The sequence below is a fragment of the Dendronephthya gigantea genome, unplaced genomic scaffold (genome assembly GCF_004324835.1).
Source record: "Dendronephthya gigantea isolate DGI-Jeju-01 unplaced genomic scaffold, DenGig_1.0 000109F, whole genome shotgun sequence".
NCBI classification, from domain to species: Eukaryota; Metazoa; Cnidaria; class Anthozoa; order Malacalcyonacea; family Nephtheidae; genus Dendronephthya; species Dendronephthya gigantea.
The window spans coordinates 665,317-680,943 of NW_021163119.1; the positions used below are offsets into that span (position 1 = coordinate 665,317).

General features: G+C 37.6%; 2 protein-coding genes across 2 annotated transcripts; one reads left to right on the forward strand and one right to left on the reverse strand.

Moving 5' to 3' along the window:
* The first annotated feature begins 6,591 nt into the window (after positions 1-6,591).
* On the forward strand, positions 6,592-10,264 carry LOC114535036. Its single transcript, XM_028556410.1, has 3 exons — positions 6,592-9,310; positions 9,977-10,105; positions 10,242-10,264. The coding sequence occupies exons 1-3, from the start codon at positions 6,592-6,594 to the stop codon at positions 10,262-10,264; spliced, it is 2,871 nt and encodes a 956-aa protein (XP_028412211.1).
* Positions 10,265-14,297: 4,033 nt separating this feature from the next.
* On the reverse strand, positions 14,298-15,329 carry LOC114535037 (uncharacterized protein K02A2.6-like). The gene has a single exon (XM_028556412.1). The coding sequence runs from the start codon at positions 15,327-15,329 to the stop codon at positions 14,298-14,300; it is 1,032 nt and encodes a 343-aa protein (XP_028412213.1).
* Between the last annotated feature and the right edge of the window lie 298 nt (positions 15,330-15,627).

Here is a 15,627-nt window from a genome sequence, read left to right on the forward strand (position 1 = left end):
TGTCGACATCTTTTCTGTTAAATGTATGAATATGTTCTGCCATAGGCGAATTTAGTTCTGATGATGCATCCTTTAAACAACTTTTTAAGAGTAAGAGTCAACAGCATTTAAGTATATGTTTATATTTTATATGACTCTTTATGAATAAGCTTAAGCAATGCTAACATATATTTTATAAGCACTCATGATACAGCTGAGTGTAAGGTTTATTAGGAGACATCAAGTAGATCAGTCAGTAATTCAAAGAAGCTTGGTTTTAGAAAACATCCATTGACACCAGAAGTTAGTTTGTGTTTATGAACTCAGAATATTTGGGTATTACTTTCATGTAAAGAATATTTAGTCTTAGTTTATTTTATATAGGGAGTTGAGCTTCAACGAATATTTAAAAAATTTGCAGTCAGAGAAGAAATGAAATGGCATCCAAACGTGATAAATTTTGGAGTACTGGGAGAGTCCAAATAAAAATGCAGAACAATTTATGCTGATAGAGGATCAAAAAGCATTTTTACCAGAAGCATTAAGTAATTATTTACAAAAATATTTCACGACTGGGGGATAACGAGCCATTCAGAAGGACATGCTTACCTTAGTTAAATTGCATTGAACTATAGCGACGGTCATCGGACGTGTACTTGTGAGCTCCGCTGAAATATTATATTATATCCTTGTTGATAAAACTATTATTACAATGCTTACAAGTCAAATAGAATACTATTGGAACGGATCACTATACGATCTGCAATCATTTGTTGAAGCTGATTTGGAATTAAATGGGAAATGGTCTTCACCTCGTGGTGGAAATAGACTGTTTAAAAGCGCTAAGGGCAGCTTTACATGGCAGGGCCCTTCAAGGAAGAAATTGGTTATCATGACCGACGACGAAGGTTATCTCACTAATGCGTTCAAGAAACATGCTGGATGTGAAGGCGATAGCACAAAACCTGTCGAAGTCGAATCAAATCAGGGCACAACAATGCAGTTCTCATGCACGAACTGTTCAAAGCATGATCTTTCCATTTCAGAATTACAGTTGGATGTTGCTATGTTGTCCGCTTTATTACACAAGGAGCAAGGAAATGTAACGGCTCAATCGGCACGTATTACAGAATTAGAAGTCCTAATCCAGAATCTGGTAGCCGAGAACAGGAATAAGCGATCGAAGTTGAGTAACTAGAGCATGCAACGGTGAATTAACTCACGAAAATGAATTTATTAAATATGTTGTGAAAAGTAAACGAGACAAACAAGATAATGGAGAGGCAGCAGAGTTGAAGGAAATTTCCCGAGGCTTAAACAAAGTCCATTATCCACATATTATTGTGGACACAATAGACAAAGGAAATATAAATAATAGGAACACAATAGGCGAACAAAGTATAAGAAACAGGGTAATCGAGCTTGAACCTGCCTTCGTGCAAACAAGTAAGGGCATTGTTGAGGCTTTTGCGGCAAATTCCTTGAGTTATAATAGCACCATGGTTACTAGTGGTGATCAAGTATCTGATGGGATTACAGATAATAGTTCGAATCACGAGGACGCTTTTGACTCTATTAAAAATACCTCGGTAAACGGTGACCCAAGTATCTGCTTAATCACAGACGACAATTGTCAAACAACACCGCCTGGTACAGTAACTCGAGTTATGATTGATACTCAAACGTCTTGTCAACAACAACCCATTCCTACTCGTATCACCGCAAGAAAATATGGAAGAAAGTTTCATGGGAAGTCTTATTTGGGACCACGTAATAAGGAGGGAAAATCACGTACTAATGATGGTGCAAGAAGTAATATAGCACGCCAAAAACAGCAAGAGACGAGAAACAGGAATGATAAAATAAATGAAGAGGGTTTTTGCGGCGAATCGTGGGGGAGAGACAAGATAAGTTGGTTCAATTTTTATTACTAGATATCCCCATTCCACAGCCTGAGACTTTTGTCAACGATGTGGCTAATATTCGAGGGGCAAATATGGAAAATTGTGTCAGAATTAAAGTAAGCAAAACTCAAGATGTCTCGTCCGGTAGAGAGAATTTATTACGCTTTGCCTGTGTTAATGCAAGGTCTCTGAAAAATAAAACAGCTGAGTTTGTGGATCATGTAGTAGGGAATAGTATTGACATATGTGTAGTCACTGAGACCTGGTTGAAAGATGCAGATTCTGTTAGCATTGCGGCGTTATCTCTATCAGGCTACTATTTTAGAAATTTCCCACGGCAAACTTATAGAAGGGGTGGCGGAACTGGCGTAATGTCTAACAGTCGTGTTGAAATCAAATTTATTAGTGGATATGAAAAAAATTCATTTGAATATTCAGAGTGGAATTGTAAAGTGTCCAATAAGGATATCAAAATTATAGCGGTTTATCGTCCACCATATTCACAGTGTCATGCAGTTACCTCGAATATATTTTTTGAAGAATTTTCTTCTTTCCTCGAAAGCATCGTTATGTGCAGGGAAATACTTTTAATAACTGGGGACTTTAATTTCCATCTCGATGACACAGCAAATGAAGATAGTAGAAAATTCATTGAAGTTTTGGAAACATTTGGCCTTATGCAACACGTTATGTTTCCAACTCATGTATCCAATCACATACTGGATCTTATTGTTACGAGATCGTCAAGCGATATTATGATTAGCAAAGTTCAGCCTTCTTATTTCCTATCCGATCACTGCTTTGTCGAATGCAGTTTGTCTGTGCCTCGTCCCAATCCTAAACCGAAGGAAATTCAATATCGTAAAATGCGACAAATTAACATAGATGCGTTCAAATCTGACATTGCTGCATCTAATCTATGTAATCAAACTTGGGATAACTTGAATGACTTGATGCAAAGCTATGATGAAACCTTGTCTAATATTTTAGAGAAGCATGCTCCCGTTAAAAGAAAGGTAATAATCGAGAGAACAAAACTACCATGGTTCAGTGACGAACTTAAACGTCTGAAAGTAAATCGCAGAAAATTAGAGAGGAAAATGTTAAAGTCGAACTGTGAATGTGACAGGTCACTGTATCGTGCTGCCTGTAATAAATATTCTGCTAAATTGAGGATGGGCAAGCGATTATATCTGAACTCATTGACCAGTGCTCAGGTGACTCAAGAAAACTTTTTAAGGTGGTGTCTTCTCTTTCCAAAGTTCCCAATGAAAATTCCCTGCCTCCGCATACTGATTTGGGTCAGCTTGTGAATGAGTTTGGCGAGTTTTTTCATCGAAAGATTGAACTAATTAGAACCGAAATCGATAGCATCGCAGTACAACCTCCATCTGTTGAATATTGGCCACCTGCAGCTGAATTTACATCATTTCGTCAGTTAACAGAGGAAGAAATTTGCGACATTATTATGAAATCATCAAAGGCTACTTGCAAATTAGATCCAATTCCAACCTGGTTAGTGAAATTATGCGTTGATGAACTGAAATCTGTAATAACAAAAATTATTAATATGTCATTGCATCATGGTTATGTTCCTGAAGCATGGAAAGTTGCTCTTCTGGTACCTATATTGAAGAAACTTGGTCTTGAGGCTTTATTTGAGAATTTTCGACCTGTGAGTAACCTCTCATTTGTTTCAAAAATTGCTGAAAAGGCTGTTGTTGGTCAAATAGTTAACCATTGCGAAGAAAATGCACCACTTCCTATTAATCAATCAGCTTATCGCCCTTTTCACTCAGTAGAAACAGCTCTTATTAAAGTTCAAAGTGACATTCTTATGAGCATGGATCAACAAGAAGTCACGCTACTTGTACTACTCGACTTAAGCGCGGCCTTTGATACGGTAGAGCACGAGATCATGTTAGAAATATTAAAATCAAATTTTGGTGTCGGCGGTACTGCGCTTGGATGGATAAAATCTTTTCTATCGGACAGAAAACAGTTTGTTTCAATAAACCAAGTACTCTCAGATAGTTTTCCCATGACCTGTGGTGTTCCGCAAGGAAGCTGTCTCGGACCGATTCTATTTTTACTGTATGTGTCGAAACTATTTGAAATTATTGGAAAGCATTTACCATCTTCACACGGATACGCTGATGATACCCAGCTGTACTTGTCCTTTTGTCCTGAGTCGCCTGTTTGTCAAAATGATGCAGTTCGGGCTATTGAAGCATGTATAACTGATGTCCGCGCTTGGCTGGTTTCTCAAAAATTAAAATTTAATGATCTCAAGACAGAATTCTTAATAATCGGCACTCGTCAGCAGTTGAAGAAGATTGAAATTAACTCTGTAAAGTAGGGGACGTTGGATATTAAACCTGCTGAAAGTGTTCGGGATTTAGGTATCTGGTTTGATAAAAACATGTCGATGGATGTTCACGTCGGGAAGGTTTGCAGCAAAGCTTTTAGAGGATTATATAACATCAGACAAATAAGGAAGTTTCTTTCTCAGGAGACAACTAAAATTCTTGTGCATGCATTTATAACCTCACATTTAGACTACTGTAATTCGCTCTTGTTTGGGATTCCACAGTACCAGTATCAGCGTTTACAAAGAGTTCTTAATGCGGCTGCAAGAATGATATGTTTTACACCAAGATCTGCTCATATCACTCCGGTTCTAATGAATCTTCATTGGTTGCCAATAAAGTTTCGAGTTGACTTCAAGATTGCATTACTGGTTTACAAAGCCCTTAACGGAATGGCACCTCAGTACATTGTTGATCTACTGTCGTATAAGCCTGAAAGCAAATACCATTTAAGGTCGGATAATTGTTCCTTGTTAAATATCCCGAAAACTAATGCAAAAACTCTTGGGGACAGATCATTTAAATACGCTGCCCCTCTCATATGGAATTCTCTTCCACTTCAAATTAGACAGTGTGAAACAATTAATTCCTTTAAAACTCAATTAAAAACATTTTTATTTAGGAAGGCATTTGAATAGACAAACTTCCTATTAAGTGTAAATATCGTGTTAATTTCTAGTAGGATAATTTTAGAATGGTTTTAGAGCATATTTATAACTGTAACTTTTAATTGTACAGCGCTTTAGAATATTTTTAACATAATTTAAGCGCTATATTTAAATGACTATATTATTATTATTATTATAAGCAAAAGGAATGTTATTATTGGAGCTAAAGATTATGCAATGTTGCATGCTTGCTGAAAACACATATAACCTACTATACTGGTTTCCTTACATAAAATAATAAAATAATAATAAAAGTGAACAGACATTCTTTGTGCCGTTAGCAAGGCACTGAAGTGTTTATTTCTCGTGTATTTCTCTAGTAAATTATGCGCGCACATTCATTCTATAAGGCTCAGCAAACATCCGCGTTTGTGGCGGACTCTATGATGATGATCTACGCCTGTTTTTTCGAAGAATTACTTTTTGGGATTAATTTTTTGAATTACTTTAATTTTTATGCAAGCAAAGAACTTTTGCCGAAAGAACCGAATTATGTACCTGACTTTCAAATTCTTCAATTATCTCCTTTTATACATTAGGCACGCCTCTCCTTGTCAAACAACAACTATTGTTAATAGACAATGAACGTGATTAGGGTGGCCGGCAAACTTTAAAGAGTCTGTTATTTAAACTTCAACCGATGTTGAATGTAACTTAGAGTGCACAAATATTTTGTCTTGCATAGATTGGCTAATCATTATTTGCTAATAGCTTAATTATACAGAATTAAAGTGCACAAATTTGTATAAATCTGAAAAAAAGATGGAACAATGTCTTTTTGATAAAAGAACTCGGCTTTTTTTCTGAACCTTTCAAACTGGACTATGGTATGAATTTCATATTACAATCCTGAAGAAAGTTAAAATTATTGCAATTACAGACTTGATTTGGTAATTTTACAGCAGCTCGTTGTTAGTTAATCAAACTCGAGGATCAGTGTTTTAGAATACAGCTATCATCGTTGATATTAACTTGATAATAGACCTATGCCAAAAAGAGCAAGAGGCCTGTTACGAGTGACGCGAGAACGAGGCTAGTCAGGTTTTCTATTGCCAAAATTTCAAAATCATTTTTATATAACTACCTAAATTTTGCTGGAAAAAATTTGTTCTTGTGTAGCTTGCAACCTGTGAAAAAAGTGAAATAAACGAAGGAATAAAAACAAATTCAGCAGAGAAAATCTGACTAGCCTCGTTTTCGCGGGACCCGAGACAGGCGTCTTTTTTGAATAGGTCTATTCATGAAAATTTATGTATAATAAATCCTTTTGTTTTTTCCACTAAAACTTATTTAAGGCTACTATTGCTTCCGGACGGTCACGATGGAAAATTATATCTATTTTTTACAGTACCTTCGTGCAATGTCATGGCTTCTGACGATCTGCAAGAAAAAGCAAATTTTACAAGACTCAGTAGACTTTTAGTTGACAAAGGAACTGAGGCTATGAGAAATAAATTTGATACCATCCATCCACCTGTTAGTCTACCCGGAGTACTAATTGCAAACAAAACATCTCTTCAAAGGTTAAAACCTCGAGTTATTAATAATTCCCAGTGGGATTTACTGTTTCCACCGTCTGGCAACCCGCCAGATTCCAAAACCTTTGATGTCACATTACTTACAGTTCTATTCCGGAGCATTTGTGGTTTTCCATCGACAGGATGGGATCTGATGTCTCCGGATTGGGATAAGTCAACGCAAGCGAATATCACAAGAATCAAGTGTTACAGAAATGATATTTATGCACATGTAACAACAACTCGAGTTGATAATTCAACATTTGAGTCTTTATGGAAGAAAATTTCTCAGGTGATAGTAGAATTGGGCGTTACACAGAGTGATGTCGACGATTTAGAAAAATGTCCTCTTGGGCCTGAAGAAGAAGTGTATGTGCAAAAGCTTAAAGATTGGAAGCTGCACGAAGATGAGTGTATTAAAATGCTTGCAACAATGACACAAATCGTTAAAGAAAACCGCGACGAGATAAATAAAACTCGCCAGTCTTCGGGCAATCGTAAGCTATCAATACCCGGGGACACCAATCCTGAAAAAAAATCCCGCATGGAAAGTGATGAAGATTTATTGCGAAAACTTGCTAAGCATAATTTTAAGGGTAAAATTAAAAGAAAAGTGAAATTTTTCCTTCCTAGAACAAGGGAGTGGTTGTTAAGGGAAGTTAACGAGTGGTTTTATGGAAGTGGCAGCCATTCGAGGATAAAATTAATAACAGCTGGACCAGGATTTGGTAAAAGCGTTTTTGCCGCTAAAATCTGTGAAGATTTTGAGAAGAATGGAAAGCTAGCTGCTTGTCACTTTTGTGATTTAAGTAAATCAATCCTAAGAGATCCTATCGTGATGCTGCAGTCTCTAGCAAGTCAGATGTGCAAGAGCGTCCCAGGTTTCAAAGAGGAACTCCTTGATCAGTTAAAGCGACCTCATCAAGTTCAAAATCTGAGAGATGCATTTCGAATATATTTGCAAAATCCCTTAGATAAATTGGAAATAAAAGAGCCACGTTTAGTCGTTATCGATGGCTTGGATGAAAGTGCTGCTCATGATAAGAATGAAATTACGTATTTGATTGCTGAATGTTTTCCTGATCTTCCCGAGTACATCAAAATCTTGGTGACGAGCAGGCCAGAGATTTCCGTAGCCGATCTAAAATTAAGAGACGATCAAAAGACAGACATTTCCAATGTTGATGACAACAATAACTCAGATCTTGAACTTTATTTTAAAGAATGTTTTCCAAGTTTAGTCGGCAGGGAAGTGGATGGAAGTGAGATGAGCGATGATTTCTATGAGGATCATCCATATCTTGACCGTTTTTGGCAAAATAAAACTATTAGTTTACGTTCCATTTTTGTTGCCAAATGCCAAGGCTCATTTCTCTATGCATATCACTTTCAATCTGGGCTAAGGGCTCGCTATGATCTTGAGAAGATAACAAATAATGACGTCATGGAGTTTTTCCCACAAGGACTAAATTCTGTTTACCAAGGATATTTCAAACGTCTTGAAGACGAGCTTAACGCCATAAAACATGAAAAGTTTGATGTGTTGAAAATTTTGGAAATGCTGGCTGTTTCCGAAGGACCTCTTCCCCTCACTTTCGTCGCTCAGGCTTTTGGTTTAGCTCCGGATTGTCGCGAAACGAAAGACATCATCAACAAAATTAATGAAACCATATCGTGCTTGTTGTACGTTTCAGATGACATGTTAACCGTTTTTCACAAATCCGTTATTGATTGGCTTCTAGCAAAGGGCTACAAAGATCACCAGTATACTGTCAAGGTCGATGATGGACATAGATCGCTTTGGCTTTTATGCGAGAAGGTTTTTAATGAAATTAAAGATAAAGCTGTTCACTCAGAACTTGAGGTGAAGTTTACTAACGACGTAAAATACGCTCTGAAACATGGTTTAAAACATCTAGAAAAGTGTGAAATGGAGGAAAGTGTCTTTTGGTCAGTTGATCTTATTATCGTATGTTATATGTTAACTGTAGGCTATTCAGATGTATTGCAGCGTTTCTGGCTCAAATTACTCCAAAGTTCTTGGGTTAAAAACGAAGATTTACGTGCCCTTATTTCGTACCATATCATTGAAGTTGGCTCTTTTGATCATGCCCTGAATCCCACGGGGCTGTATTACAATCTTTCAAAACAACTTTTTTCGACAGTATATTCACAATGGTATTTACAAGCGGTTCTTACCCGTTCCCCAGAAGGTTATTTTAGCGATGATGAGAAGAAAATCGCGGAGAGGCTACTATCAAACGTCTCACCTTTTGTCGAGTCGAATTCTTACGAAGTTTCGGTTTTGCCGCGAGCAGTCTGGGAACACAAAGACGTTGGTTTTATTACAGCTGTTGCTTTATCTAACGATGAGAAAAGTGTAGCAGTTGGAATAGATAATTTTATCCATGTGATATCCCTACCAACTTTAGTTAAAATTATGAGTTATTCAACAAAATTGAAAACAATTCCATGCTGCACATTCTCTCCAGACGATTCTTTCATATTATTTGGTAAACTGGAAACGGCGTTTAACATTGCTGGAAGAAAGGAAGTTCCATTTTTCCCTGGAAATGAAGAGACTTTCCTGTCCTGTGCATTTTCCCCTAACGGCAAAAGACTGGTGACTAGCGACGATTCAAACACCATTAAACTATGGGACGTTGCTAAACAAAAAATGCTGTCGTCGCTTTGTGCTGGATTTCGTGTTGGTTGGTGTTCTTTTAGCGTCACGGGGTTATTTATTATTGGAAATTCAGAATCTTCATCTCATCCGGGTTATTCGTTTTGTGTTTGGAACGCCATCACATTGCAAAGAATGGATGAGCGAAAATTATCTCACGGGGAAAGGGAGAAACCAGATGTTTTAAAGAGTAGGAAATGTGAACGATGTTTTCAGCGGGGATTTGAGGAACCAAATTCTAAACACTTAGAAATAATGATTGAACATAATACGATTTCGTGTCCGTGGATCTGCAAATGCTTGGAGTGTATTATTTCTCCGAATGAATATTGTTATTCGAGTGTCACAGAAAGTATTCCTTTGACTGCGATTGTTGCTTGGAACTATCTTGCTACAGCTCCTCGAGAGAATTTTGTTAATCGACTCAAAATGACACTTTTAGGAGATAATCTGTGGCTCTATTCAGATCATGAAAAACTAATTGTCTTTAAGACATTAGCTCATAAACAAGAGCAATCCTGTCTGTCACAGCCAACGAAAGTTTATTCGAGTTCGTTTTCTCCTGACGGCTCTCGACTTGCATCCTGCAACTCAGATGGATATATCAACGTATGGAATGTCTATACCAGCCAAGTTGAACAACGTTTCAAAAGCAGTCAATGTGGGTCAAGGTTTTTATGCTGGTGGTCGGAAGATTTCTTGTTTGTGATTAGTGATTTTAACAGGATTCTTAAATTAACGCGATACCCGGTAGATGACAATTTAGAGATCGTGTTTATTCACAGTCAGGACGTTGCGCTGTTTGATTTAGCTACCTTGTTTGACCGCCCATACTATGAGCTTCATTTTTCTGAAGGCTTTGTCAGCTTCGCTCTTGAAAGGAATAAACCCGTGAAAGTTCTTGATGTCAGTGATGTTGATGGTCCTGTAATGATCAATTTGCCTGGAATTGAGCCTGAGATGAAAGTGAAAGTCTCCCCCAATGGTACATTTATCTCAGGTTGGCATGGGAAAAAATGTTATATTTGGAAAAGAAATACCGAAAACCCAACTTCGTATGAAGTCTTTTATCACCGTGACGCTGGAAGGTCTGACAGATTTCCTTATGTCGTAATTTTCAGCAATGATTCCAAAGTCGCAGTAGTCGTGAACGAGAGTGCTGATCAGAGTCAGATAATTGATCTGGAAACTGGGTATTCTCAAAATATAACTTCTGCATTCAAGTCTTCTTATAATTTCACCACGTCATTTTGTTTTCACAAGAGTAGAATTGTATTAACTTTATCTGATCACCTGATAACATTTCATGACGTGGACTCTGGCGCGATTCTCGACACTTCCTATCAACGATATTTGAAGACTTTTAGGCCAAGCCAAACAATTAAACTTTCCCCAAAAGAGGACGTGCTGGCTTTTCCTGACAACAAAGGTGATATGGTGTTTCTTCGACTGTCTATTCCACCAAATCCTTTGTTGGACGATATCAAGCAACGGGCAGTAGCTTCGTGGGACGATATTGAGCGAGTAGTCAATCTTCTCTTTAACCGGAATAAAGACGCCTTGTGGAAAAAGGTTTAGACTGCTTTGAGGAAAATCTACACAAAACTGTATATTTTCTTACATGTTGGGTTCCTTCCGGAAGTTGTTTATACCAATTGAAAGAGAATGTCTTCGTTCTTAAAAATAACTGAAATGAACCCGTTCACACGAGGACGAAAACCAATAGTAGAAGACTTAGTTGATAAAGACTTTGTTGTGATCATGAACGACAGATATTTTGAAATTGATTTTTCAGTTAGGATATTTCGTAATGGATTTAGTGAACAATAACATGAACAACTATCATCAAGAACATTGTTTAGGGGAAGCGACTAGACTTTGCTTGGAGCTGGTTTAGAATGGAGAAGTAAGACACCTCCTTCCTTCCGTTTGTCTGGGAGTTCACCTTGGGCAAGTGATAGCACTCCTTTGCCTCCCTAACTGGGGTTACAGTTTGTTAAACAAAACAAAGATGATATCTTGAATACACCTGCAACAGCCTCGTCCCCGGCGCGTGTTTTATTAATCGGTGTTTTATTAATATTAATCGCGTAGTAATGTTTGTCTCGCGTGAGGACACGCACGAAGCGACAGCGTGGAGGAGAACGCGCCTGGCAGAAAATGTTTCGAAAAGTGAAATTTGTGTCGAAAAGTGAAATTTGCATTGTTGATAATCTTTGATACCTTGAATAAGAACAGCATTACAGTATTAAATGGTTGAAGAACTTAACAAATCGTTTGAAAACGTGAATATTGAAGGTAAATTCTTATATTTTCTTATATTTTCTGCAATCGCTAATAATACATCTTCGGATTCTTCGAATGTTTCTTCCGCCATCTTGAATACATTTTCTGCCAGGCGCGTTCTCCCCCACGCTGTCGCTTCGTGCGTGTCCTCCCGCGAGACAAACATTACTATGCGATTAATACTAATAAAACACCGTTTAATAAAACACGCGCCGGGCACGAGGCTGCACCTGCAAGAAACAAGTCCTAAAAAACTGTGACCAATGTCAGTCGTATGATGGTGTTGTTTAAGATGTTCATTATGGTAGTTACAGTCATGTTGGTGGTGATAATTCTCATCTATGATGGTGTGGTGCTGGTGCTGGTCTCTACGATTGTGCTGATGGTAATTGTGCTGGTTATGGAAAATAATGGTAGAAATTGTAGTAACTGTATTAGCTGTATTTTGCTCTTCAAGTTTGATGCTGATGAAAAAGAAAGATAACGGAACTCAGTGACGTCATGCAATAGAACGATAATTGGGGGTGGGTGAATATTCATATATTCAGTTCTGCCCGAAGGATTTCTTTTGTAAGTGCAATGAATAGCTTAAAATAGAAATCCGTCGGGTAGAACTGAATATGTGAATAAACACCACCTCAATTATCGTTCTAGTTACGCTCCTAATGGAACTACAAAAACTATGTACATTACGAGGAACGTTCGTTTTTTAGCTGGGAAGGAAGATATTTATAGTCTGAAGTGGGGCTGGAAAATTGTAAAAATTTGACTGAATTTGAATAATATTCAGTTCAAGACATCTGATGTTCATGAAAAAGAAGGTCACGAAACAACAGAACAATTATGTCTTATATAGGCGTGTTTCAAACCTCGTTTTTTTTATCTTTAATGCGTTCAACATTGCGAATTTAGAAACCCTACAGATGGTCGGTATCGTAATTTATTATACTCAAGCTTAGATTTTTATTTTACCCTATAGGTAGCTTATTTGTAAGCAAACTAACATCAAGTGGTAAAATAGGATTTTATGATTTCGAACGTGCCTGGTCTACACAAGAACACATGACAAGAATACTGCTTAATAATTAAATATTTGCCTACTGTCAGCATATATTGTAAATTTTTTTAATGCGTTCGACACTTGAAAGAAGAACGACGTTTGAAACAGGCCCTAACTGACCAAGAACAAGAATTTTAAGAAATTTATAGGACCAGATTATTCATAGAAAAGTTTTTGTAGTATTTTTTGTAGAAAATAATACGCGAACTTTTTAATTCCTAGTTACAAGAAATCCCGTTCTCCACTTGCAGAATTTATTCTCGCGAACTGATAAAGAATTAGGAAGCGATCCTACATTTTCGCGGGAAATTTCTTCGCGGACCAATCACGTCGCAGGTTTTTAGATTCCGGTTTGCGTCGCGCGAATAAATTCCCCGAGTGGAGACCTAACTGATGTGAATATTTTCTATGAGAATGAAATATCTGTATAAGGCATACGAATGGCAGAGCTTTGTTTTGTTAACTAATAGAAAGTGGTGTCTTTAATAAACGAACACGCAACTATATTGATCTGTAAGCAAACTAATATCAAGTGTTGAAATAGGATATTATGACTTAGAAAGTGTCTGGTACACACACAAGTACATATCTGCTTGATATTTAATCATAGGCTATTGCAAGCATTTATTGTAATTTGCATAGATTTGTAATTTTGTAAACAATTTCATGATTTCACTTTGTTGACTGTTGTTGAAATTCTTATTTCGGTGTTTGTCTTACATCCCTAAAGTTGTCTTGTGTGATATCAACTTGGAGGTAATTATACCAAGTACCAGGGTTGTTAAAAACTAATAGGATGACTCCATTTGGCTACTTTATTTATCCAACCCTGCCAAGAACAATATTCATCTTGAGAGTGGATCAAAACATCGTCTGAGTAAACTTGATATTTGTATCTTTTTTTGTGAACGTTTATGAAAATTTCTACACATTCGAGACAAAATGATTTTTGGCTTTCTGCGAGCGTCAGACCGTAGATCAGTTGACTTTTTAAATGTATTTTGTGAGCTAGTTTGAGGCTGGAGTAATTATTAAAATGCTAAAGATAAGAAGGAAGCTTCTTTTCAGGCAAGATGCAATTTGCGTTCACAAACTACACCCGTGAAATATTCAAAATCGTCCAGGGATTGCGGAGGGAGAGGGTGGATAGTTTTATGTTTTGAAAGTTTTCCTCAGTTTTTCTCTTGCGCGCCGAATTGCAAGGAATGTTTTATGACTGCAACAGTGGCTCTGACAGATTTGAATTTTCCTATTGTGGTCATTCCTCCCATGCAGGAATTCCGGCAAAGTCGAAACAATTGGGAAAAAAGTGGTTCGCTTCCAATCACTTTTCATTGCGTTCCCACGGTACTAGATCCGCTCGTCACGACATCTTTGTTTGCCCTTAAGCCTGATTCTCATATGTCACCGACGGTCGGCGATGCATTCTTTGTAGTCGTTGACGAAGTAACAAAGCACTTTATTCTCCAGTGATCACCGACAATAGTCATCACCGACCGTCGGTGACATATTAGAATCAGGCTTTATGAAACAACGATTATTAGAAAATGCTTATCAATTTGATAGATGTGGTATATTTATTGAGGACACCGCTTATAATGATCTCACTCCTTGCTCCGATTTGTATAACTGTATATTTTGTTTCTCTATATTATATATATATTACTTTTCATGTGCTCTTACTTTTCTCGCTCTCATACACTTTCTATATTATTGTCTCTAACTGTCAATCAGTTCTAATTCTATTGTCCAAGCTTAATTATCTATAAATAGCAGTTATGTATACATCACCCTTTTTTTTTAACAATATTAACATTTAACAAAACATAGTTCAATCATATACTGAATGTCCAAATCTATCCGGTTTTCCTCTGACCCGGCTCGATCGTCGTGTCGGTATTTGATCTTGATGTCCAATATTTGTTGCTGCTGGTAGTGTGATGGTATTGTTCCTCTTTTGATGACGTTCTTTCTCATTATCGTCATCACTGTCCGTATCATCCCTTGGCTTTGGTATGCGTTTAAACTGAGACACATTTCGTGTGATAACGTGTCCGTTCTTGCTTCTTGCTTTAACCTGTGAATGCGATCTGTGTGTGACTACGTATGGAACGTTGTTGTAATTCGCAGTCAATTTGTTCTGCTTGTCCTGACGAACTAAGACATAGTCTCCTATCTTAATTTCACTCTCTTTTACGTTTCTTTTTTCATTCGCATATTCTTTGTTGTATCGCTGTCTCTCCATTTCATTCTTTTTGGCAATATTGTGTTTGTTAACAATGTTCCGCTTTTTCAATTCTGGAAGCTTTCCTTTCACTGTACGGTTAAATAGTAATTCCGCTGGTGGAACTTTCGTGGAAAAGTGTGGTGTTGTCCTGTACTGTAACAAGAAACGATGTAGCTCTTGCTGCCAGGGTCTTCTTTCAATGTGAGCGGTTCGTAGCGTTTTTCCAAGGGGCTGCATGAATCTTTCCGCTTCTGCATTGCCCTGGGGCCATTTAGGTGTTGAATGAATATCTTTAATTCCAAGAGCTGTCAAATAACGATTATATTCTGCACTATTGAAAGGCGGTCCATTGTCTGTCTTGATAGTTGTTGGGATGCCATGACGGGCGAACATTTGATCTAATTTGGGTATGACCACAGAAGCTTTTGTCGAGCGTACTACTTCCACTTCGGGATATCTGGAATAGCGATCAATTGCGACCAGAAGGTATTCTCCCGAAGGAAGCGGTCCGTAGAAATCCAAATGTATCGTTTCCCATGGTCCCTTTGGCATTGTTGTCGTTGATATTGGCTCTTGTGGTGGTGCTTTACCCACTGCCTGACAAGGAATGCACTTCTCGATTGTTGCTTGTACCATTTTATCAATATTCGGAAACCAAATCTTTTCTCGGATTAATGATTTCGTTTTGGTAATGCCAAGCGTGCGCAATGAATCGCGATTCTGTAGATCAAACGAGAACCACGAAGAACCACGCCCTTTGTTGTCACAGTAGTTCGTCTTTTACTTGTTTATAAGGCTTGACTACCTCGTAGTGCCACTTGTTGAGCTTTATAGCTGCCCGAACTCCTCGTAAGGTTTTGTCCTTGTTCGTTGCTTCTTCGATTTCCTCTATCGTCAGTGCTTTCGGAACACTGGAGCGAGCAATAAAGTTTAT